At 41.4% G+C, this 26316-nt stretch overlaps 1 protein-coding gene across 3 annotated transcripts in view; it reads right to left on the bottom strand.

The window, feature by feature from the left end:
• The window catches only part of LOC102734599 (phospholipid-transporting ATPase IB), a 567820-nt gene that overhangs the window by 481689 nt on the left and 59815 nt on the right, over positions 1–26316 (bottom strand). For all 3 annotated transcript variants that reach the window (XM_081814745.1, XM_081814746.1, XM_081814748.1), the window contains exon 2: positions 3008–3152. In XM_081814745.1, the coding sequence (XP_081670871.1) occupies positions 3008–3152 (145 nt within the window). The remainder of the gene's footprint in view (positions 1–3007; positions 3153–26316) is intronic.

The raw sequence follows: 26316 nt of genomic DNA, 5'->3' as shown, positions 1-26316 counted from the left end.
AAACAAAAATTAACCCTTTCTCAAGAAAAATTAAGAAAAAAATAATTTATCAACTCCATCAAGTCCCTTTTATGAAAATATTCCTTTGAATAGTTTTATCAACTTTTAGCAAATTGTTATGGCCAAGAAAAAAAGTTTTATTAAAAGAATATTTTTATAAGACTTGAGCAATATTAAAGTATGAAAATACGTGGCTCAACATTTTGTAAAATCCTTAAGCTTTAATGCCAAGAAGTTTTATAATCAGTTCCTTAATGAACAAGAATTCACATTACCACTAGTAATTCCCCTAAATATAGGGTAGAGGTGAAGCAAATACTCAAAAGCCATTTTATAAAATAGCAAGGGTCACATTTTAATTTCTTCGACCCTATTCAGTGTATCCTGAAACTTATATTCACAGGATAAGCCATGAACTCAGAAATTGTATGAATTTTAATATTTAATATATTTCAACTAATGCAATTATATTCTTATACAAGACTTTAAATAGAATATTTGGTATCTATCTACTTTATTCCTAGCCAACCTCACTGTATATTTCCATACTTATTCTTCCCGACTCCAGAAAAGTACAAGTGAAACCATACAACAGGTAGCCACTTGAAAAATCAGATAATAAAATCAGCCTCAAAATTCAGCTTTGCATCTTGATTGCAGAACGAATAGTGAAGCCACATTAACAAGGCTATTAAACATCTTCACCTTCCATATAATAGAAAATTTAAACAAAACAAAGACCCTTATTTTCCCAACTTTAAGCATGCGTAAATGGATGCCGAAGTCAAAGAAATTAAGAGGAATTAAGCAAAAATACTACTCAAAAACATCCTAAGATTTAAAAAGAAAATTCTTCAATTTTAGATCCTTATATTGTGTATGTGTGTGTATTAGCCTAACACATTTACTATCTAAAGTATGTAGTATAGTGAAATATATAGTATAGTACAATATATATGAATTTCTTGAACCCCAAAATCAAGCAAAGAAGAGACAGGATATAATCTTTTTTTAAAGTAACCTTTCCATCTTTTTAAAAGCAACTGAATAGAAACACATATAAGGTATGAAGAAATGGAACTGTATCAGCAATAAAGGGTTCCAAATGGTTTTAAGTATATTCACAGAGTTGTGCAATCACCACCTCAGAATGAAACCCCACGTACATTAGCAGTCACTCCCATTTCTCAACCTCTTCCCGCTTCCCTAGCCCTAGAAGTCACTAATCTATGTCTCAATGGATTTGCCTCTTCTAGACATTTCCTGTAAGTGGAATAAGGCCTTCTGTGTCTGACTTCTTTCATTTAGCATAATGTTTAAGTCTCATCCCATTGTAGCATGTATCTATATTTTGTTCCTTTTTATGGCCAGTGGTATTCCACCATTATGGATAAACCATATTTTATTTATTCATTCACCAGTTGATAGACATTTGAGTTGTTCCACTTTGGGGCTATTGTGAATAATGCTGCTCTGATCATTTGTGTACATGTGTTTATGTTCACATAGGTTTTCCTTGATCTTGGGTGGATACACCTAGGAGGACTGGTGGGTCCCATGGTAATTTTACATTTAACCTTTTGAGGAACTGCCAAATTGTGTTCCAAAGCAGCTGCACCATTATTCATTCCCATCATCAGTGTATGGAGGGCTCCAATTTTTCCACATCCTCGCCAAGACCCAATGCCTGTTATCTTTTTGATTAGAGCCATGTGAGTGTGTGAAGTAATAACTCATTGTAGCTGATGCTCTGTATTTTAAACCAAGCCCACTCATTCTTGAATGGGACCTCAGCTACTCTTCTAGGCTACACTTTTAGGTGAAGAATATGCCCCAATGGTCATTCTTAAAACCCAAAATAAAGCCAGGATAATCTAAGACTCCCTTAATAAGTGAAGGTATCACCTCCATATAAAATGCACCATTATTCTACCACAAACTCTATCAAGCTATAATCATGCTCAACAGCCAAACCTTTTTCAAAAGATGTCAGGCTAAGCAGCCTATGTAAGCGCTAATGCTGTCATGGAATAATTAAACATGCAACGAAGTTTTAACCAGAGCTTTACAGAAACACTGGATTGGAATTCAAGCTTGTCAATAATCTATGTGTAACCTGATCATTTAACTTGTCTACACCTGAGCATGAGTTCCGAGACACTCACAGAACATCCTCTGAAGTCACTCACATAAAGTTGTCTGAGGCTGAAAGTTTAATGAAATTTTAAAAAGTACTAACACCCATGCTTAAAGATCTAGCTTTGCACAGTGGAAAGAATTTGAGCTATAGTAGTCAGAGAAGGTGGGTGCTACTTGCAGCTCGGTCGATTAGTAGCTGTATCACCACAGGTACATTATTTAACATCTTTCTATCTCAGTTTCCTGATCTGAAGGTAATGCCTTCAAGAGGTTACAAGGATTCCTTGATCTAGTACAGCTAAAGCATCTGTCGGTAGCCAGCAAAAAAGTAGACACTTAAATGTTAGCGGAAAGATGGATGAAAGCTAACTCTGGGCAAAGTTTCCCAGCAAATAAAGACCTCATAACCAATGTTGGGGACCACTTAGGGCCGAATGCGAGTCCTTGTGACCTGTGGGATTCCTTTATAAAAAGCACTTCCCCACATTATGGTCTGCAAATTGATAAAGAGGGCTATCATATGGCTTAAAACAGGACTAGGAGGAATTCTTGGAAGGGAGCCCAGGGATGAAAAGATAAGAGACCTCATTTTTGTCAGGGACAAAAGAATAAAAACTTCCTCACAGAGAGCCTGAGCACAGAACAGATCCCACGGAGAGAAAGGTAAAGGCTGTATTCACATGACTCCATTGGAAGCTCAGGTAGAGACTGCCAGGCTCTAGGGGGACGGGGGGGGTACGGGGGGGGACGGGGGCTGGCGGAGGAGGGGGGGGCTGGCTAGGTGTGTGGAAAAGCTGCCAAGAGGAAGACGAACCCCATCCCAGCTGTGAATTAACTGTCCTTGCGTCTCTCAGCCGCCTTCCCCTACCTGATCTGGTTGTCACGGAATTTGTTGAGATGCGGTTGGTTGAGGTAAATGGTGCGGGCTGGTGCCTCCAGCTGGTCTCCAACAGACGTGGCCCGGGACATCTCATCCTCTGCCTTCTTGTAGCCCGAAGAAGGACGAACAGGTCCTGCAGAGACGGGGCGCGGGCAGAAAACAAAACACAAAGAAGTCACGCCAGGCTAGAGGCAGCGAACACGGGCTGCGGGCTGGCGGGCGGGGACCAGCTGGGAAGGATGCTCTGGGCGCTGCTGGGCCCGCCTATGTACCTTGGCTCCCCCTGGAGACCTGCCGCCGCAGCTGCCCACGGCTCCGCCCCGCCCCCTCCCCCGCCCCACCCCCGCCCTGGTCCCCCGGGCGCCGAGGAGGGAGCCTCTGCCGCCGCCGACTCCGCCCCGCCCCCTCCCGCGGCCGCTGCAGCGTGAGGCCCGGCTGCCAGCGGCACCGCTGCCGGCTGCAGGGGCGGGGAGGGGCCGCGGGAACAGTGGGGCCGGAGCCTCCCCCCACCTTCCCGCGGTCAGCTCCCCCTGCGGGCCCACGGACTGCGCTCCGGATCTCGGTTTTCTGGGTTGCTTTGATTGTGCTTAGGACAAAGATACCAGCAAAGGGGATGTGCCCTGCGTTCAGTCACCGCATAAAAGGATGGTGAAAGCACATCTCCATGCCCTACAAACGAAATTCCCAACCCTCCGGGTGATGGGCTTGGCTACACCGTGAGCCTGAATGCACCAGCTGCCTTTCTCCCCAGAAGTGCCCGGCAACCTGAGTGTGGTAGCTTTACCAATCCCAGCTCGCGGAGGGATGCATGATTTTTCATTTCATAGCTCCAGTTAGGTTTCTGTGGTTAAGACACAAGCAAGCCTGTCGCTTTAAGAGTTGATTTCAGTCCTATAGTCAAGCTTCTCTGTGAGCTCAACCTCCCCATAACCTTCACGTAGGGAGGTGTCAGCATGGAGAATAATGATATGCCCACTAGTCACAGTGCTACACCTGAGCACACGCACAGCCAGTCAACCCCATCTCCAACTCATCACAAGGGGCAACCCACCTCAAGAAGGGACCTTCAGGGAGGGGTGCCTGAAGCAAAGGATCACAGAAAAATAAATGCCCTACAAATGCAGCCTTGTCTCCTTTTCCTCACATATATTTTCACTCTAGTATCTGCCATGCTTTCCACCTATCAAAGAGATGAATGATGTATCCTGTTTAGGAAATGGACATCTCATTTCAGTCAACATCTACTTCACAGCTACAACAAATATTCACTGACAGAGAAAAATCTTGAAATAGAAAGTTTCGGCTATTGAAGTACATCATTTTTTTAAGTGATTATAATCCTATTATAATCTTTATCACAAGAGGGGGACAACCAAAATGTGGAATCGGTTGAGAGCTGACATTTCCCGAAAAGTATTCGTAGCTGGGTCCCTGGTCACAGCAACCTGGCTGTTCCCCATTAAGGGACTCCATCCTCAGATCCTCACTCCCTGCCTCCAGCCTCCACTCTCCCAGTTTCCTCTGGCTTGGGGGGGGAAGAGGGAGGGGGGCTACTCTGTCCTCTGCTTATGGACAAGGGGCAGCAGAGAGCAAAAGTCCCTACTTCAAGACTCACTTGCCTGAGAGCTTAGGCTCCCACACTTCAGTCAGAGAAGGCTAGGTTTTAAAGCATTTGTTGATTTAAGGCAGATAAGCTAGTTTCAAAAATATTCCCTATATAGAAATATTGCTTTTATCTTGGCCCACTTACCCCACTTTATCTCCAGCATTTATCATCATTACCTGGCATTATTCATCTATGGTCTCTTTTCCCATGGCCAAGCACAGAAGCTCCAGGACAATAGGACATGTTTTGTGCACTACAGTGATCTCAGCACCTACAACAGTGCCTGGCACATAATGGGCATTCATATTTGCTAGTCGAATAAATCATTTTCTTATAAAGCGTCGCTTTGAATTCTCCAGGCAGAGAGATGCAGTGATATGCACAGAGGGCTCAAAGGCCATATACTCGTATGGGTCAGAATAGTTCATTGCTTAGACTGTATTAACTCAGTGGCTCTTGACCCTTGCTGCACATTATCATCACCTAGGGAGCTCCCACAATTAACTAGATCCTGGGCCCAACGCTCACAGATTCTGACTTGTTTTACTCTGTTTCAAAGTAACTTAAGAGAGGTGGGCCTGGGTGGCTCAGTCGGTTAGGCACTGATTCTTAATCTCAACTTGGGTCTTGATCTCAGGGTTGTGAGTTCAAGCCCCACGATGGGCTCCATGCTGGGCATGGAGCCTACTTAAATAACAATAATAATAATAATAAAGTAACTTAAGGGATACGAGTGGGCAGCCACAGTTGAGAATCACTTGTTATATGCTGCTGGGAACACAAAAAACAAAAGATCTGGCTCCTGCTCTCAAAAAATTTAACCAGTTTAAGGTGCTAAGGTATAACCATAGTTACCAATAAGCCACAGTTTATGATAAGTGACTAAGAGTGGGCTTGAAAATGCTAAGGAGGGTCAGGAGTCAGCAGCCTGTTTGTGCTTGAGGGGAGCCGGTCAGAACAGAGTTTGAGGACAGATATAAAAGCCCTAAAGTATGGGTAAGATTTCTATTAGGAAAGAGGAGGACAAGGACATTTGGGGGAAGAACAAGAAAAAGCTTAGGCAAAGGCCCAAGTAGACAAGATGTATATGAAGCCAATTAAACCAAACAAACAAAAACCAACACTGAGGGTCCAAGTGGGAAATAGAAAGCTTGTGTGGTGGTGGGGGGGAGGGGGAGTGTGGAGGGGTGAAAGACTGGGGAGGATTTAAATGCCAGGCAAAGAAGCTTAAACTTCATCCTGAAGGTCATATGAAGCCACAGACAGTTTCCAAGCAGGGGAGAAATATAATTGGCAGTGATATACAAGTAGGAGCAGAAAAAGGGGAGAATTTGTAGATGAGGAGATCAGATAGGAAATTAATTCAACCTCTAGAAGCAAGACGTTAAAAAGCAAAAATTAAATGGAGAATGGGTAAAAAAACATGGACAGAAGAACCATCTGAAAAGAAAACCCTGCAAGACTTTTTTTGGACTTAGTGTGTGGGCCAGAAAAAAAAAGACGATTGGGTAATTGGGATTTGAAGAAGAGAAGATTGGGACAAAAAAAGCACTACTGATAGAAATGAGAGTGGAAACAGTTTTCCCAAACAAGAATGTTAAGTGTTGGATAACAAATATTGGGGTGCAAAACAATTACACCATTAGTGATAGAATTACATGAAATAATGTCTCCCAAGCACCTACCATGCATGAGGCCAGCTCACCTTTGTACACTACAACAGGGCCAGCCCTAGAATTTTATTCTAGGTAGCAATCATTATAGTTTCCCCCTACCTACGACTCTGATGACTTTCTTCTACCTCAGTGGCTTCATCTTGACCCAATGCTGCTTTGGAGAAAAACATTAATCTTTTCAAAATATCACACATCTGTTGAAAATGTATCGCCTAAAGAAAACACTATACCATATATAGTGAAGCACATTATGACTAAGGTTTCAAATTCAGACTCATGAGATGAATCCTGAGCTAATGCATTTTGAAAATACCACCATGCAAAATTAGAGTAGATGCTTACAACTCCCCCTTATAAACAAGCACAGTGTCAGCAGACAGTGGGAGTTCAATAAATATCTGTTGAGAAAGAAACCGAAGTAAAAAGGATAGAGAGAAACAAGAGTAGGCAAATGGACAAGCACCAAGCTTGCCCACTACAAAATGGAAATGCAGACAAGACAGCTGACAGCCAAGGGCATGAGGGCAGGGACTTTATCTTGCTCATGGTTCTAGCGCCATCATCCTGAATGATGCCAAGCACACAGTAAGCAGTCTGTAAACACAGACAAATAATGGGCTAATGTAGCAGGTGCTTTCTGAGGATGCCTACCCAGCTGCTGAACCCCAGACTCGCTTGCCTGGTAACTGAACCTTTCCCCTCCCACATGCAGGCCAAGCAGCCCACAGACAGGCCTATAAAATGCAATCCCCTTCATCCACCACAGCTCTCTGCCCTGGGGACAGTTACTTGGTCCAAGTTGGACTGTTAGGAGTCTTCTAGAAACTGACAGGGGACCTAAGGAAGATGGTTTCTGCATGTGGCTGCTCTATGAACATATACACTCCGGGTCTCTGGTGGCCGTCTCCTACCCCTGGAGTAGGCAGGGAAGTAAAGTGTTTCTTTGGGAATGAAGATGAAGCAGTTTCATGGAGAGCAACAGAAACTGTCCCAACATCTTTCTGGATTCTGGGTAAAGTCCCCTCCTAGATGCTAGCTGTATTAGGGTCTTTGGGTTCCATGACCCACCCCGAATAACCAGAAATGCCAACCCATACTGTCAGGGAGCACACAGAGAACCTATTTTTCCCTTTAAGACAGATGAGCAAGTAAGGTTAATGAGGAGGCAGAAATATCTATTCACATACAGATCACCCTGTTGGGGGGAGGCAAGGTTTTAGATGCCTCTGGCACAGGTGCCCGTAGATGCCACAACCCACACCCAGGGAAGCCAGATCTGACAGAGGAACGTCTGCATGGCAACATTTAGGTTGCCTGGTTGGATAAAGCCCAGAAATAGCTGGAAGGTGATCAGCTAAATAAAGAAGCCCCTCCTCCCTTGAGACTTTCTGCCAGGATAGGAGAAAGAATTCTAAGAAACAGAGATAGATGATAGGCACAGTCTCCTGGTGGAGAGCATTCTCTAAGAGGACAGATAAAGAATAAGAAAGGGGCAGAGGAAAACAGGCTAGTTCTAGTGCACATGCCACTGACACTCACAACCCTTCCACGGGCCCCAGCCACATTGTGGCTCTAGCTTGCCTGTGAATCTCCTCCTACTCACTTTGTCCATGTCCTGGCCCAGATTTCTCACTCCACTCACGCAACCTGTCTGTGGCAACAGGGAGGTGAAGCCACCAGCTAGGAAGCAGAGTCCCACTGGCAGGTGGGCAGACAGAAGTGAGGACAATGCCTCATGTCTCCTCATTACATAAATTAATTCCATGGAGATTCTTCTGGGAAGAGAATGAAAAATGTGAAAAGGTTTCTGAAATTTGTTCCTATCTAATTAAGTATATATTATTTTATGACTATTTATATAATACACATATTAGTGTGAATGAAATTGGTCCAGGGAGTTAAGAACCTCAAAGAGTTAAACACAAAAGGGGAAATAATGTAAGGCCAATTTTTACTAAGCATTTCATTGCCTTAAGCAACGTAGAAATAAAATCCTTCACTCTGAACTGCAGTATTTTTCTCTAACTCAGAACTCCAGAAGATGCTGGTAAATTATCTAGTCCACATCCCTTGCAAAGAAATCTTACTATCTCACAGTAGAAACTCTTGGGAAAGAAATACTCTAGTCTTCCTAAGTCAGAAACCTATTAAAGTGGTGAGCCTTTTCCCAGAACCTCTGTAACTAGCTCTGTGGGAAGTCAGAATTTGGTTGGACATTGTTGTAGGAGAGAGAATTTGGCTGGTCTCTGTCCTGGCTTTCTGGGGAAGCTTCTAACCCCTTGGAACTATCCCAGTGACTGGAGTGTATTTGTTATTCATGGTGGGGCCTTGGGACCACACCCAGTTTTATGCTAATGAGGTGACCCTGGTGGGCCCCTAGACCATTTTAGAATGGGGGTTGATCATGTCAGAAAAACCAACCATGTGATTAGAGGGTTGGGGTCTGACCTCCCAACTCAGGGAGGAAAGGGGACTGGAGACTGGAATTCAATCATGTGGCCAATGATCCGATTAATAATGCCTATGTAATGAAGCCCCAATAAAAATTACAGACACCAAAGCTCAGGTGACACGCCCTAAGGGCCTCAGGTGACACGCCCATGGAAGCTTCATATGTGGGACCCTCCCAGACCTCTCCCTGTGTCCCTCTCCATTTGGCTGGTCCTGATTTGTATCCTTTAGGATAATACCTGTAATTCTGAGTATAGTGCTTTTCTGAGTTCTCAGTTTTTCTAGCTTTTTATTGAAACTGAAGAGGTAATGGGAATCCTTGAATTTGTAACTATTTGGTCAGAAGCACAAGTGGTCAAGGCATCCCAGAGCTTGCAGCTGCTATCTGAAGTGAGGGAGGTCTTCTAGAAAATTGTGCCCTTAACCTGTGAGGTCTGAGCTAACTCTGGGTATTTAGTATTACAACTGAACTACAGACATTACTCTGTGAACTCCAGAATGGCAGAACCAAAAGGGAGGCTTTATGAGCAATCACAGAGTATATTAGGTCAAACGCAAGATAGGATGAGAAGCCAGATCTGCAGAAACTTGAATCCAATGCTCCTTCCATTAGGACAGGCTTCCTCTATGAGCTTAGGCAAGTCAGGACACCATCTGAGCCCTGGTTTCTTCATCCGCAAAACAGAAATCAATGGTATAAATCAAGAGATGACAAACTTTCTGTAAAGGGTCAGACAGTAAATATTTTAGGCTTTGAGCTACATACAGCCTCTCTTTTTTAAACACAAAAATCTTAAAAATGTAACCACCATTCTTCACTCACAGACCAGATTTGGCCCACAGGCCATAGTTTGCTGACCCTTCATATAAACTAAGTTCTTTCACAGTTAACAACCCAATTACATCCCAACTCCTACCTCAAGGAAATATTAAATATCTCCCATATCAACAAAACAGGACATAAAATTCCTAGTAAACAGGTTCTTCAGGCTTTTGTTCCTGGAGTTAAGTTGACTACGTATTTTCTTCTAATTTTGTATGTACTTTAAAAGTAGGTAAAAGACGGTTTTTGCCTCCAGAAAAATTTCCAGGAAAACAGTACAATCATCATAGAGCTTTATAACAAGAGGCATGTGTGTGTGTGTCTCCTCTGCTTCCCAAAAGGGTTTCAAGTTCAACTCTGGCCTCTACTCTGTATTTACAAAGATGTTTCATAATCCTTCAGAACACAGACACAAAACAGTCCAGCAGCTGGGGAAGCACTTGAGCTGGTTATTTCTCCTAATCAAACGAACACAATGAAAATGCAGTGCAAATGTGGGATGTGATTATTCTAGCCCTGGCGGACACATTTTGGAGGCCTTTTCTAGACCCCACGTTGCACAAACCACATCTCTCCAAATATAGCATCTGTGATCCACTTCTACCCAAGAATTAAAAAGAAACACAAAGAGAGAGGGACACCTTTTACTGCCAATACTTATTGGCTTCTCTTTTCTCTTTTTCAGGGATAGAGAAAGCGAGAGGGGAGGTAACTGGCCCTGGACTATTTAGGATTTGAAATATTGCTGGGTGCTGAATTTATTTAAGCACATACTGGGCCCTTCCTAGATCTAAGGCATTTTGCCAGGTAGTGGGAGGGAAAGGTGTGCAGTTTAAGCCCCGGACTGTTGCTATAGTAGAAGCAACAGAAACAAATGAGACCAAGAAATAGGAGAACCCAGAGGACAAAGATGACCGCCAGTCTCATCTAGGGCCAAAGAACTGGGCAATCTCATGGAGGAAGCATTTGAACCAGGCTTACAAAAATGAGTATTATAGTCTAACTGGGTCGTGTGGAAAAAGAGCATCCCAGGAATAATGGCGTGTGAGCAAAGGCACGTGCCTGTGATACTTTATTTACAACCTAGTTGGCTCTGGCACCATGGGTGAAAGTGGGACCATGGTAATTTGAGGCTTTGTTTCCAATAAGTACAGCAATACAAATCAGCCTTCTGTTCCTCGAAACCCATTTTTACACTTTAGATTATTTACTAATTCACAAATGATGAATTTTAATATAAGCGAAGGCAAATGTGATTTTAAGGAAATATCTTTGATATATAAAAGCTAAACATTAACCAAAAAGAAATGCTAGGTTTTACAATACTCAATTCAGAGGATTTTTCTATATGGACTGGACTGACTGAGGCTTAAAATACAAGCCCAGTGGCTTCTCTGTAGCAACTCCCTGTGTTGCTAGGAGAGATATTCATTACTCCTGCGGCCAGGAAACTGGGCGCAAGTTAAGGACACCAACCCTAAAAATCATGATTCAGTAAGCATGAATGCAGTCTTTGAACAGTGAATCCTAGGAGAGGTGCAGTTTTCTCTGAAGGTGTTTTGCCTGTCCTCAGCATTTGGAAGACACACAACACCTTGGCCAGGGGTGTTTAGATTCACTGCACATTGTCTCACAGGCAGCCCACCCATCCAGTGTCATTGGCGACCAATCCTTCTCTTGCTCATGGTCATCAGCCACCTATCAGCAGCCCTGCCAGGATCAGCCCCTGAAAGACCCCAGTAGCTTTTAAATCTGCTCCCAGACCACATGAAAAGTATAGGTAGGCAATTCAGGACAATGAGACCTCGTCTTACTCCTCAGTTTTATCCTCAGGTATGTCACATGTCTCCCCTTTGATTGGGGAAACGTCCCCCAGAGAGAAAAAAATTAAGATGTTTCTTTTCAGATTGATTTCTTTTCTCTCCACTTCTCCCCCTTCCACCTCCTAAAGAGCAAAAGGACAGGCAAGCTTTTCCATGTACGTCCCTGACATCATTCTCTTTCTGGATCCCAAACAACCCTTTACAAACCCACTGAGGTAGCTCCTCTTCAACGTAGAAAATGCTGAAAGGGGCGCCTGGGTGGCTCAGTCGGTTAAGCGTCTGCCTTCAGCTCAGGTCATGATCCCAGGGTCCTGGGATCGAGCCCCGCATCGGGCTCCCTGCTCTGTGGGAAGCCTGCCTCTCCCTCTCCCACTCCCCCTACTTGTGTTCCCTCTCTCGCTGTGTCTCTCTCTGTCAAATAAATAAATAAAATCTTTAAAAAAAAAAATGCTGAGAGTCTGTTGTAAATACTACAAAAGGACGGAAAAAGTAATCTACAAAATCTCCTCATAAACAAAAGGCTAGCTTGCCTATCACTGCTATTTTTGAAAGGTAAAAGGTGAAGACACCTTGATATTTCTCTTGGCAGATCTTCTAAGCTTTCCCAGGGAGGTGGAGGCTCCAAGTGCATGGTAATCAAATGTCAAGTACAAGAGAAAGGCACATTCATTTGCTCCAACTATCATCCCATTTCACACGTAAATCCGCCTGTCATGTTTGCTTTTTACCACTGGTCATAGAACCTAACACCCTTTATTTCTATCAACAATCTTAATGTAACCTTCAAAATTACACGCACTCAGGAAGAGTCAACCAGGAGGCCAACTTTATTCCCGATTCCACTGATACAACACATTCTTTTCCAGTGTGATGACTTTTCCTGACTTTCTTGTTGATGTGACATTTTGTGTATCACGTTTCTTCTCAGACACAGAAGTGAGAAAGTTCCAAATATGGAAAAATCTTTAAAAAGGAGGAGCAATGCCAAAGAGATGCAGATGGAGTCCGTTAACTCCCCAGCATCCTCCACCGATTTGCATTGCCAAACCAATTAGCTGCCTTGCCATGTCACTGAGAGGTCATAGTTATGGTAAGAAGCACAACAATCTTTTGTTGAGCCTGGTCTAAGTACTCCATATGTATTAACCCATAGAATTCACAAAACAATCATGAGGAGCATGTTCATTTTGGAAATAATTAGAATGGGGTAATTTACCAGCTAGCTTAGTAACTACAAGGTGAATTTTGTTCCTTATTATATGAGTCATTTATAGGACCTACATTATAAATAATTTGGGGGAGGGGCTTCAAGGAGTTTCCTCAAATAGACAAATATTTGTTGACTGTCTTTTATCCTATTAGGTTTCGGGTTTTTTTTTTTTTAACTAAAAGTATATCCCCAGAGTCTATACATAAAAAAAAAAAAACTCCCCCAAATGCCAGGCTCACAGGTAGCATGGTGGTGGCAACAGTGATTATGGGACTGGATGCTTAAACTAGGAAAGCCAGTCTCTAGAGATTCAAGTGCCCTGAAGGCAGGAACATGTAGAAGAAATCAGTAAGTCAAGCAGGCAGGCAAAAAGATTGAGGCAGACAGGAAGTCATTCATACATCCAAGGTTCAGAATATTCTATGTGCACAATGCCAAAGTCAAAACTCTCTCCCTGCATTCAGAGAGCTTGTAATCTGGTGAGGAAATAAATTGGTGCAGAGTAATACAGCGCAGAATGTGCAAGGTTTCCTTTCACCTGGATTTTCTTTCTTCTAGGGTGTTCTCCGCCTGCCAACAACTCATCCTTAGGCCATAGCTCCGGTTATCTCTCCTCTGAGAAGTCTTTGCTCATCACACTTTCCCAGGTTGGGTTAGATGCCCATCCTCTACTTACAGGACCCTCAGATATTGGCCAGGCAGGGAATTCCTCCAGGGGACATTTTTCTCAGTCTTACACAACCTACATAACCATATACAACTGTCCAGTCTGTGGATTTTCCATGTCATAATTACTGTTTATGTGTCTTTTTAATTGTGTCTCCAACTGGAAAAGTATGGACTATGCCTTGTTGATCTTACTATCCTCAGCATCTGTGGGAGGGGAAGAAGGGACAGTGAACGCTATGGGTGTGTGGGGTCTAAGAGAAAGACTAGTGCTTCCAGCTGGAGTAGAAAGGGGGGTGCTTTGGTTGGGGAGATTTAGGAGATCTCTCACTGTAAAGCCAGCAACTGAGCTCTATGTGAAGGGCTCTAAAGGGTAAAGATGGGGAAGGACATCCACAGAGCAAGACAAAACCATGGACAAACATATGATGTGAACAGCTCTCATGCAGCCTTCTAGGATGTCCTCTGTCGTTCTTGTATATCTGTCTGGGTGTGGAGGGGGGTAGAGCACAAGAACGACAAAAGCTCTTAGCTTTGCTTCCCTACACAACACTGCCTCTGAAGGCCAGAGCAAAGAATAGGGAACGCAAAGACCATTTTGATCGACAAGGTAGAAGAGGCTAGATGACCGAGTGGTGAAAACATGTACAAAATTACACAGGTGTAGAGTAAGAAATGCTGTGATAGAGCTACACATCAGGGAAGATGCTCACAGAAAGGAAGGGTCTCTAGCTGTAGGTTAGAGAGCCGTGGGCACCAGAAGGAGAGCAGCTGATTTTAGAAGCAGATCAAAGGAATTAATGAACAAAGACTGGCAGTTGACTGGCTGACAGGGAGGGGGAAGACCAGAGGCTTGCCATTTTCTGATGCTCTTCCTTTACCTATGGATTTCTGATCATTTAAGCAATTAGTTCCCCCTTGAATGAAAGGATTTTCACAACGGACTAAGAAATTGTAAAGTTAATACAATCAAATACATGATCTGTGTAGTCAGATATCCTTATGACCAATAATTCTATGAAGATGAGGGTATTTGAGGCCCAAATAATAAAAGCATTACATACTACTCTTGGACAAGAGTTCAATCTACCAAAGACACTACTTAAATGGACTGAGTACTATATTTCGTAGGACATGCACCTCTAAGCTTTATCATTGCCAAGGTGTACAGACGATAAAAATACAAGTTTATGAATGTAAAAAAGAAGCCACATAATTCAAATAGGTAATGATGAGGATAATAAAAAGTAACTTTATTCTTCATTCCATGGACAATGGGGGAACACATTCATAAAAGCCAACAGCACCCACCATGCTTCCTATTTATACCTCCCCCTGGATACTTTCTCTGCCAAAACTTTCTCCTCTGTTGGCTTTCTCTCCTCCTCTTAGAGAATAACTTGAACTTTCTGAAAGTCTTGCTTTTGGGTCCTTGAAGTCAAGGACTATCTCATTTCCCTAGAATTTCTGGCATTTAACATGCGCTCAAAGTGAATAAATGGATTGTCTTTATATTGTGGGAGGGCAGGGAATCCCTCCAGGAATGACTGACCTGAATTAGAAGTAGTGCAGCATCCTCCCTTGCAATTACTTCCCAAATATTTTGATTTATCTTTCCATCCCACATCCAGTCTGTCAGGAAATACCATCAGTTCTACCCCCACTCCTACCCTGAACGGATCCCAAATCAGACTGCTTCTCTCCCCATCGGCTGCTACTACCCCAGATCAGCCTGTCGCCATTCCTCACCTGGACACTGCAGAACATCCTAACCCATCCTCCTCCTGCCTTCCACACAGGAGGCAGGGCCATATTTTTAAATGTAACCCCAGATCTGGTAGATCAGTTTTCCACTACGCTTTGAATAGAGAGCAAACTCCCCAGCAGAGGCTAACAAGGCTCTATTCCAGACACACTGGCCTTTTCTTCTGTCCCTCATATATGTCCGGCTCATGTCCACCTCAACTCCTTAGCTCTTACTATTCCTTCTGCTTAGGAGTTATCTAGAGCTGGAACTCCCTTCATTTCTCTGCTTTCTAATTGCTTGGGTCTCTGCTCAAATGTCCCATCTTCAAAGCATTCTACTGTTACTGTGCTATCTACAGTCATTCTTCCCTTTGGGCATTTGCTCTCCAGGCTTTCTTTTCTCTAGAGCAGTGATAACTCTTATAAATAGCATTTATCCACACGTCATCTCTCTACCCCTCTAGAATATAAACTGCATGAGCTGAGCTTTTCTTTGTTTTCTGCTCTCCTCCTGGTGCCCAGTACATGTGTTTGGTACTTGCCTTCTGAATGATTCCACGAATTCAATCTGCTTTAACAAGTCTTAGCAAATAATCTGTTGCTAAACCCAACTCTGTTGCTAAGGTTCATTAATCACCTGGCATATATCAACATTACCTATGTCATCACTTCTTTTCACTATGACCATAAGCAGACATTTTGTCCTTTGGTAGGCCAGGCTTTGAGCCTCATTTTACTAATTTCTCAAACCCACAATGCTTTACCTATAATTTAAAGCTTGATCTGTGAGATTTTCATCTGAGCGATGAAGATAATACCTACTTTGCCTAATAATTTTATAATGCTAAAACTGAGACCTTGGGTTTGAAAAAGATAAGTAAACAACAGAGTTCTATAATAAAATAAGGAGGTTATTGTAAAATCACAGTATACAGTCATTAGTGACTCTATGCTAATTAAACTTCCATTTCCTAAGACCTCCCCACCACTGCCAGAAGCTGTCCACACAAACTCACATTTAATTCACAACCACCCTGTGAGAATTATCATCACCCTTTAACAGATGAGAATATTGAGGACTTGTGAGGTTAAACCAAGGTCACTTATTGGTGATAATATCCAAAGTTCAGATCTAGGTCTGTCTGGTTTCATTGATCATGCTTTGAAATTAGACAATATTGATTTTAAAGATGTTCCATGGGACGCCTGGGTGGTTCAGTCAGTTAAGCGTCTCCCTTTGGCTCAGGTCATGATCGAGTCCCGCATCAGGGTCCTTGCTCAGCGGGGACCCTGCTTCTCCCTCTGCCTGCCACTCTCTCTCTGACAAATAAATAAATAAAATCTTTAAAAAAAAAAGATGTTCCATAATATTAAGAACTCATCCAAGAATCTATATAATATTATTGGCATGAGCAAATGGAAGAATTTTTTAATGTAAACACAATGACACAGTGAGAGAGTGTTCAAATCACAAAAAGCAGCCAAGGGAGTTCTTCTGGTGTTCTGAGTGGTACCGTGGTACCCACCTGCATTTCTGGAACAGGCAGAAGACCATGCATTACCTATCAAAGCCATGAAGACCATAAAATAAATACCCGTGTCCAAATGTGGTCCAAATCTAAGAATATAGGGCAACCAAAAGTTCTGGCAACATGAAAAAATATGCTGAATAAGAAAACAAGGTTTGAAAAAGCAGTCACATTGAGACAAAGCTGCACATGTGTCAAGCTACTTGGCCAGCTAGGTCAAACAACTTACCCTCAGAGATTTTAAAAACAAAATATCTGAAAATAAATGTGCTAGAACAGTGCTTGTTGGCATCTTAGTTGGCCTAAGTAACTTTCAAAATGAGACCTATTTACTTGCCATTTTGAATTCTATGATCACCTTGAGAACAACTTGAAATCTGAAATTTGCAAAAACATTAAGCAAACGTTCACAAGTCAAAAGCTATAGGAAGATAAAAATTATTAAAACCAATCCCACAAAAAAGAATTCCTTGTAGGTGATATAAAATGTAACTACATGAAACATACAATGACTCAACATCACAAGGGCCTTGCTCCACATCGCGTGTTTGCCCGACTCGGTGCTCTCGCTGTCCCCACCATTGTGTGAAGAACACATCTGCCAAGTGACTGCTCCCCTAGGTTAGTAACTCAGTCTTAAAGCTACTCAACTCTACGGAAAGCCCACACACCTGACATTGACATTGTTAATACAATGATCTCATTACAACAGCCGCACCAGGTGTTACTCAAGTCTAATCCAGAGTCCTAAATCCACCTCTAACTTGACAAAACCAAAGAACAGATCTCTCCATCTTCCCAACCCCAAGCACTGATACGCTCTCCTGAGAGGTGCTGGATACAGGTACCAAAGAGAATTTTGTAAGCACAAGGATTTTCATTAAAGAGTCTATTAACTGATATGGTTGTAGTCATCAAACAGAAACGTCACATGAGAACACTTGCTAAATATCTGAACATCAAACCCCGTAATGCCTCAAATAATGACTTTCTGTCAAGAGTCATTATTCCCGGGCGCCTGGGTGGCTCAGTTGGTTAAGCGACTGCCTTCAGCTCAGGTCATGATCCTGGAGTCCCGGGATCGAGTCCCACATCGGGCTCCCTGCTCAGCAGGGGGTCTGCTTCTCCCTCTGCCCTCTTCCCTCTCATGCTCTCTGTCTCTCATTCTCTCTCTCTCAAATAAATAAATAAAATCTTTAAAAAAAAAAGAGTCATTATTCCCAAGAACTTCTCCATATTTACTTAGTTTATATTCCAACCAGGAATTCTTCTAAGGTGGTCCACTTAGAGTCTCTATTTTTTGTTTCAGGGCCCAAGGGCAATCCCCATGTCCACCCTTCCCTTCTAACAATATCACTCCTGTACCTTAGAATTCTAGTTAAATCCCATATTTTCCTTGACCAAAAATCACTTGCACATTAACCCAGTAAACTCTTCTTTTTCTACCGTGCTTTTCACAGCTTATGTTGAAAATTTTACTATGTTTAAGGTTGCCCTAAGTTTTTATCATTGAGAGGCACTGCATTGTAAAGATCCTCTGTTAATTACTCCAGCAGGTATAAACATCCTGACTAGAGTACTGATAAGTATAATTATGAATAACCAAAACACCAAAGATTATTTCATTATGGCTATCCAAAGTGCATTAAATACGGCTATTTCTGAACACTTTCCTTATACTGCAATTTGTGTGTGCATATATAAATTTTGAATAATAAGAACAATGTTGATCAGATAACAGTCAGAGACTAACACTGTGCTGTCCAATAAGGTAGCCACTAGCCCATGTGACTACTGAGTACTTGAAATATTGCTAGTCAGAACTGAGATATGCTATAAGTAGAAAATACACAGCAGATTTTGATTATTTTATATTAAAAATGGACATAAAATGTCTCAACTTTTTATATTGACTACATACTGAAATAACATTTGGGATATATGGAGTTAAATGAAATATACTGTTGAAGTATAAATATGCTCACGTTAGATTTCTTTTTTTACAGCACTGGCTTAGCAGTTATAACTTCATTATTATCTTGCCTGTCAACATATCCCACAGCCTTCCCCACCCCTCAAACTCACAACTTGTATCTAAAGGAAGAAAAGTAATTTAAATACCAGCTTAAGGAAAACTTAACAGGGAAGATAGATCTATACCCAAAATCACTGCCCCAGCTGGGTATGAGTAGTTTACCTAGCTACAACTTAGCCTACTGGCAAACACCCCTCCAGCTGTGGTTTAGGGACGAAAATGCCTGTCTGTAGAGAAACCCACGTGATATAAGAGTTTTTCACTAAAACCAAAACAGTTTTCTTATACAAGAACTTTAGTTCTGGCTTAGAGGTAAGCACATATTTTGTTTATCCTTGTTTCTAGGACGATTAACAACCTAGACATTCCCTTACCTCCGATTAGAGACAATTAGAGGAGAAAAAGATCGTTACAGTCAGCCACACGTCAGTCAGAAGTGACTGTTCACAGCAAGGAAGGACAGAACTGCACAGGGCCCACAAGTGTACCAAGTACAGCAACCCTGAGGCTATTTTGAGTCATTAAGAAAAGTCTGTATAACACTTTCCTAAGGGTCCTGATGCTTTGTCCAAAGTTATTTTTACTTCAAAACTTTCCTATTATGCTTTTTGTTTTTAACTGAGAGAGAAAGAGAGAGTGAGAGAGAGAGGGAGAGGGAGAGAGAATCTAAAGCAGACTCTGCACTGAGCACAGAGCCCGACGTGGGGCTCAGTCCCACAACCATGAGATCATGACCTGAGCTGAAACCAAGAATCGGATGCTCAACCGACTGAGCCACCCAGGCACCCCTCCTATTACGCTTTGATAAATACTTTTCACAACTATGTTAATTTATCAAAACTGCATTTTTAAACAACTTTAAGTACTTAATTTAGTATCTCAGATAAAGCTAAAGAAGATACTTGCTGTTTGAAATATTTAAGATCTTCCTATAAATACAAAATGTTTAAAACAATATACAGTAGTGTAGCTTAAAGGCATCTATGTCTATAAATACATTTATAGCCAGTGAATTACTACATACTTAATACAAACTTAAATAGCATATCAGTCTTTAACACCCCTTATCTTTAATAATCAATATTTATTTAATTATTTAATAATTGACATCTTTAATACCTCAAGCATACTATATTGATATTTGATTTATACAAAAATGTCATAGCAAGTGGACATAAAAACTAGTCATAAGATTATAAGGGAAGAAAAGCCCCTAACTAGAATTTAGTAGGAAAAAATCAAGATGATATTCTATGGTACACAAAGAATAGAATGTAACATCCTTCTTCTGCCCTCCATGGGGAAGGTGCCAGAGGTGACTGTGCAGCAGTCCCCTACTTTTCCACACCTCGTGTCATAGTAGTCACTCGTGTGACCACTTGAGCTAGGCTGCGAGCTTCCACTACATTCTCCAACTAAAACTTACGGACTTCTTAAACTCATGAAGATGTTTAGAAGAGCTCTTCCCTTTTTAAACTCTACATTGAGATTTGGAAAAGCCAGCACGATGTGTGTGGTTTTGGTGGGGTGTGACTTCCCATGCCTGTAAGAACAACCCAAGTGAGAGGATGTCCAAGCAACTGGCTCCCTCAAACTATACCATGGTAAGCCCAGGAAGTCTAAGCTAATTTAGAAGATGAAAAGTACACATCAACAACCAAATATAAATTAAAATGAGATCTTATCTCACAAATTGATAGTTTCAAATACCCAATTGGGATTTCTGTTTCTGACCATGTGGGTTATAAGGAGGTCGAGACTAGCATCCTTCCACCAAATGATTAGAAAACTAGAGAGAAAATATAGGAAAAAACTGTTTTCTGATATCAAGTGACAAACGGTATAAGTAATCCTTGAGAGAAGAAAAACAAACAAGGGGAGCCCTATGATCATACCTCTTTACCTGAAAACAATTTCTGGGCCAAAGTGTAATGAGCAGAAAACCCAGACAAAAACCACAGTCTCACCAAATTGAAGAGACAAAGATCTCAGTGTGAGGAGGCCAAAATGCTAAGAATTTACAGGGCAGAGAATGGAGAAGGGGAGAGCTATGCAAAACAGAAGCTCCAGAAATTTGCATTAAGTTCACCTTGAATCTTCGGCTAAATTCCAATCTGCACATACATATGGCAAAACTCATCAAGGCCAGGGAAGAATAATTACCAAGAAACTATCAGAGGAACAATTTCCAGAGTTCACACAAAGCCAGGAAATTGTTAGAGGTGCCATGAGCCACAGTGGGGAGGCCTCATTGACTACACTGGGAGTCATGTCTGAGCTGTGAGACTAGAATACACCTATAAGAAAAGCTACTCTAGACCCACTGCATAATAGCTTAAAAACTAGCCTAAATAGGATCAAATTAATCTACAAACAACTAAGTAGAACAAAGTCCAAAACTCCTGATAGGAATTAAAATCTAGCACTCAGTTCACAATGTATGGTATTCAATAAAAAAATTACTAGACATGCAAAGAAACAGAAAACTTGAATGAAACAAATGATCCATAATCAGAAGATAATTCAGTAATGGAAACAGACCCATAAGTGAGAACAGTGTGGGATTACCACACAAAGATGTTAAAATAATGTAAGTAGATGCAATATGTTCAAGGATTTAGAGGGGGGAAAAAAAGAATATAATAAGAAACAAGATATAACAAACAGAACTTCTAGAGATGAGAACTAGAATATCTGAAATGAAAATGACGCTGGGTGGGGTTAAAATCCAATCAGGCACTGCAAAGGAAAGAATTCATGAAATTTGTGAATTTGAGGACATAGCCACAGACCTCTCCCAACTGAAGCACTGAGAAAAATGTATCAACAGAGCATCGATGACATGTGAGGCAATATCAGGGGTCTACAGTATATATAGTTGGAATCCTAAGCACAAAAAGGGGCGGGGGGGGAAGGAGGGAAAAGACAGAAACAGTTAAAGACATAATTTGGAAAAATATTTCAGACTTAATGAAAACTATAAAACCAAAAGGTCCAGAAGCTCAATGAACCCCAAGCAGGATAAACAAAAACACATCAAGGCATATCACATTCAAATGACAAAACCAGGAATAAAGAAAAATATATTTAGCCAAGAAAGACATAGTGCATATTGAAGAACAAACATAAGAACTTTCTCAGACTTATCATTAGAAACTATGAAAATTTAAAGAAAATAGAATAACTTTGAGGTTTTTTTTAAATGTTAGTTTTAAATTCCCTATCAATCAATAATATCTTTCAATAATGAAGGTGAAATAAAGATTTTTTTCATATAAGCAAAAGCTGATGGAACTTATATACTACAAGTTAAAGGAAGTGCTAGAGGCTAAAGAAGACTATCAGATAGAAACTGATCCCATACAAAAACAAGGAAGGCCTAAAGTTGGAAATATATAGGTAAGTGAAATATTTCCTTTACAAACTCCTAAAAATTATTTGATAGTATAATAGTGTATTGTGGGAATTATACTTAGAACTAAGATGGATAGTGCAACAGATTAAAGGGGAGTGAATAAAAACATACTATAATAAGGCTCTTACTAGATATAAAACACTATATTGTTATTTGATAGAAAGCAACAGGTGAAAAGATGCACATAGGAAATCCTGGAGCAACCCCTAAAAATATAAAACAAAGAGCTACAGTTAATAAATCTAGAGTGGAGATAAAATAGAATAGCTAAAATGAACAATTAATACCTTTTTAAAAAGCAATAGAAGAGGAAAATAAAGGGCAAAGAAGAGACTGGACAAGTAGAAAGCAAGCAGCAAGATGAGAGACTTAAATCTAACACAATGATAACTACATTAATTATAAATGGTCCACACACTCCAATTTATTCAATTGTCAGATTGATTAAAAAAGATCCAACTATAGGCCATCTGCAAGAAATCCACCTTAAATATAAAACACAGACAGGTTAAATGGGAAATGGAAAAAGTTATCATGCAGACCGTCAAAAGAAAGCTACAGCATCACAACATCAGACAAAACAGATTTTTAGAACAGGAGTATTACCAGGGTAAAAAGGCACATTTGATCATTATAAAAGTGGCAATTCACAAGAGGACTTAATCCTAAACATTCATGCATCGAATAACAGATCTATGAAGCAAAACCATTAGACCTGCTAGTAGAAATAGACGGAGCCACAACTATACTTGGAGACTATAATACTTCTCAGTAGTTGATACAATAAAGAAAAACAATAATGAAATACAAGATGTGAACACTATAAAGCAATCTGACAACACTTCTAGAACACTCCACCCAACAAATGAGAAACACAGGCCATTCAACAAGATCAACTACAATCTATACAAGTCTCAACACATTTAAAAGAGCTAAAATGATATAAAATACATTCTGACCGCAATCAGAAATAATGGAGAGCTCTTTGAAAAATATCTAAATGTTTGAAAGTGAAACACACTTCTCAACTGTAGGTAAGAGAAGATATTAAAAGAAAAATCAGGAAATATTTTAACCAGAATAAAAATAAGGCTCTAGTTTGGGGCCAGGAGGCAGGGCAGCAGTCTGAGAAGTAGACACATGAAAATATTTAAAACGACTACTTCCCTCACTTTTCTTGGAATTATTTAGGAGAAAGGTAAGTGAGATACATAAAAATACATTCTGTGTTGCATTGTGAGCACCAAGAGTTATGAAGAATGCGTTCAGCAATCATACAGCTTGGCCTTCTATGCATGGTCAGGAGAAGACAAGGCAGCCATGGACATGTGGAGAAGGGAGGAAACAGGCAGAGGAGGCAGTCCAGCAAGAAGGAAAGTGAAACCAAAGCATCAGTAACACCAACACTGACATCTGGAGCACATATTGTGCTTTATATTCATAGCCTCTCATTTATAGCAACTCCAGGAGGTAGGCATTAACTTCATTTTCTATACAGGAGTCTTGTAAGCCGGTTAACTTGTTCAAGTTCACAATAGCTATTAGAGCTGGGGAAGACGTCACAATCCAAGCGCCTCATCACTGCCTACTTGAGAACCCACAGATGGTTTTTCAGTGAGTGGACGTCTCCAGCATCCCACAGTTCTGTCCCATCAAGTCCACTAATCCACCAGCCACACTCATGCTTTTGCTCCTGCTCTGCCCAAGTGCTTCCCTCCCCCAGCCATTCGCTATGGGAGCCTTCCTCACTGAGAACAAAGGGTCCTCCTCTATAACCCTTTCATGGCCCATTGAGAATTTAAATTGTCTTTCTCTTATACAGTCTCTACTTAAGGGGCACAGTGAGCATTTATACCAAAATGTGAAGATGTATATTTTAGGTAAAAGAAATTTTGTAAATACTTGACTAAAGTCAGCATACCTCAATTCCATCAATACAACTAGTGCCCACTTGTGCTCAGAGCAATGTGGTGCACTCAGGACAAAGAGTAAGGAGACAGACACTGCCCTTCGTGGATCCCCCAGTTCATGGGTAAAGGAACCCTGTACACAAATAACTTCCTAAGAGAATATCAAGTGCTACAAGGAGCTCAGGTACCAGGGCCCACAGAAGCACATCAGGTGGCCTCCTAACCAAGTCAAAGGAGGATAATACCAGAGTTCGCAGAGGGGGTAAATAGCTAGGCCCATATTTAAAGGCAAACAACAGAGAGGCTGCAACAAGATATTCTGGATAAAAGCAGCAATATATGTAATTCCTCCTAGGCTATAACAAATATGCAACATTATGTTCTGGAGGCTGCAAGAAGACCCATGTGGTATGTGTCATGCGTTGAAGGAAGAGGAGAGCAGTAAGTAGAAACCCAAATCTGGAGGGCCCCGAAAGCCATGTAAGGTCATGGAGACGTCGTAAGCCAACTGAGAGGTAATCATTGGAGAGGGGGAGAAAAGATGTGATCAGGCTTGTCGGCATTGAGCAACGTCACTGTGCTCAGGTCAGAGGGGGAGAAGAGGGAAGCTGGGGAGGAGGAGGAGGGGGAGAGGTAGGTTAAATCACCATGGTGACTAACCGTGTAAGGGACAGTGGCCCAGAAGAAGGCAGTGGCAGAACTGAAAGCAGCAGAGAATGTTGGAAAATCACTAAGTCACTGGGCTCAATAAGGTGACCATTTGAGAGAGGAAAGCAAGGCCAGGCAGGACACTGGTTGGGGGCATGAGCAACTGAGGTGGAGACCATCAATCACAGTGGAGAGAATGATGTCGGGGTGTCTGGGTGAAAGGAACCCATGAGGGAGACATAAGAGGGAGCTTGTTGCCATTTTTTTGTTGTTGTTCAGACTTGTTAAGTTTGTGGTTGCTGTGAAACCTTCAAGGGAGATATCTGGGACACATTTAGGCATTTGTGAACAGAGGTTGAAGTCAATCCGGAGAGATCAAGGAATCATGAGCGTGGACAAAGGGCCCGAATGCCTGGTGGCATCAGTGGCCATAATAAAAGGAGAAACTGCTAAATGAGAAAAACAAGACCAGCATTGGATACGTAGTGTGCTGTGGCTTAGAGGGAATGTAAGCTTTAAATGCTGATTATATTTAAAAAAGAAGAAAAGTCTAAAATGAGCTAAGCTTTTATCCTCAGAAGCTAGAAGGAGCAAATTAAACACAACGTAGAGAAATAGAGAAGGGGGAAAGCCCAACGAAATTGAAAGTAAACCGTAACAAAGACCAACAAAAGATTTTTAACACATATATCTGATCATGTGAATACAGAAAAAATGCCTACAAAGCAATAGCAAAAAGAAAATGTTTACAAATGGGCACTTGTTTCTGAGAACAAAAACTTTGCCTATACCTGAACGTGACAAAGACAAAATTAAATATGATCTAGGAAAACAGAAAGCTCTCTCCAGTCACCCCTTCAAAAAGACATTATACCAGGTAATTCACTTGAAAATACACTCAAAGCAGAAATACAGCCTCCAGAAAGAGCAATGGCATGGCTGCAAGGTGGCTTCCCTGTCTGACGGCATTTTAAGGAAGAAGCCCAACACTAGGTAAGTTTGGGAACAATGTCAATCGAACTCCGGTGTACAGCAACCTCACATTTTACCAGCCATTAATGGTTCACGGCAGGTGCCACATTCCAACACCCTGATAGGCTCCGGCATGAAGGCCACAGTCCCTGCCTCCTTCAGCTGCTGGGTTAACACAAAATGATAAAAGCTTAAAGAAAGCTCACGAAGGAAAGGGGAGAAGCAAACAGGAGAAGTCATGCCCAAAATTTGTGAAGGAGAGAGAAGACAAAGGTTCCAAGGCCAAGTTCAACAATGTACTCGCTCCCAAATCACTGTCCCCTTACTGTGGCCAATAGGCCATATTGTCTTAGCGTTAGGCAAAACAAAGTTCAATTTTAAAAAAGTCTGTGCATGAGAAAGGCTATATAAAAAGAGGCCTTGTGTCTTAGTCTTATCCTTAAGAAAGATGTTTGCATTCTGTACTCGTATAAAATTAATTCTTCGCCCCTTTCAAATGAGTGTCTAATTTGAGCTCATTTTATTGTGGTAACTGCATTAATGGCTTTAAAATCATTCCAGATAGGCAATGTTTTTTAAACAGAACACAAACAATAATCTTTGAAGTAACCTTGGTCAATTTGACTTCATCAAAATTAAGAACTTTGATTTTTTTTTATTCTTATGTTAATCCCCATACATTACATCATTAGTTCTAGATGAAGTGTTCCATGATTCATTGTTTGTGCATAACACCCAGTGCTCCATGCAGAATGTGCCCTCCTCAATACCCACCACCAGGCTAACC

This window comes from Leptonychotes weddellii, chromosome 3, assembly GCF_054177405.1.
Source record: "Leptonychotes weddellii isolate Sample4059 chromosome 3, ASM5417740v2, whole genome shotgun sequence".
Classification (NCBI taxonomy): domain Eukaryota; kingdom Metazoa; phylum Chordata; class Mammalia; order Carnivora; family Phocidae; genus Leptonychotes; species Leptonychotes weddellii.
Note: the sequence above shows the minus strand (reverse complement) of the source record. Positions and strands in the feature narration are given on the sequence as shown.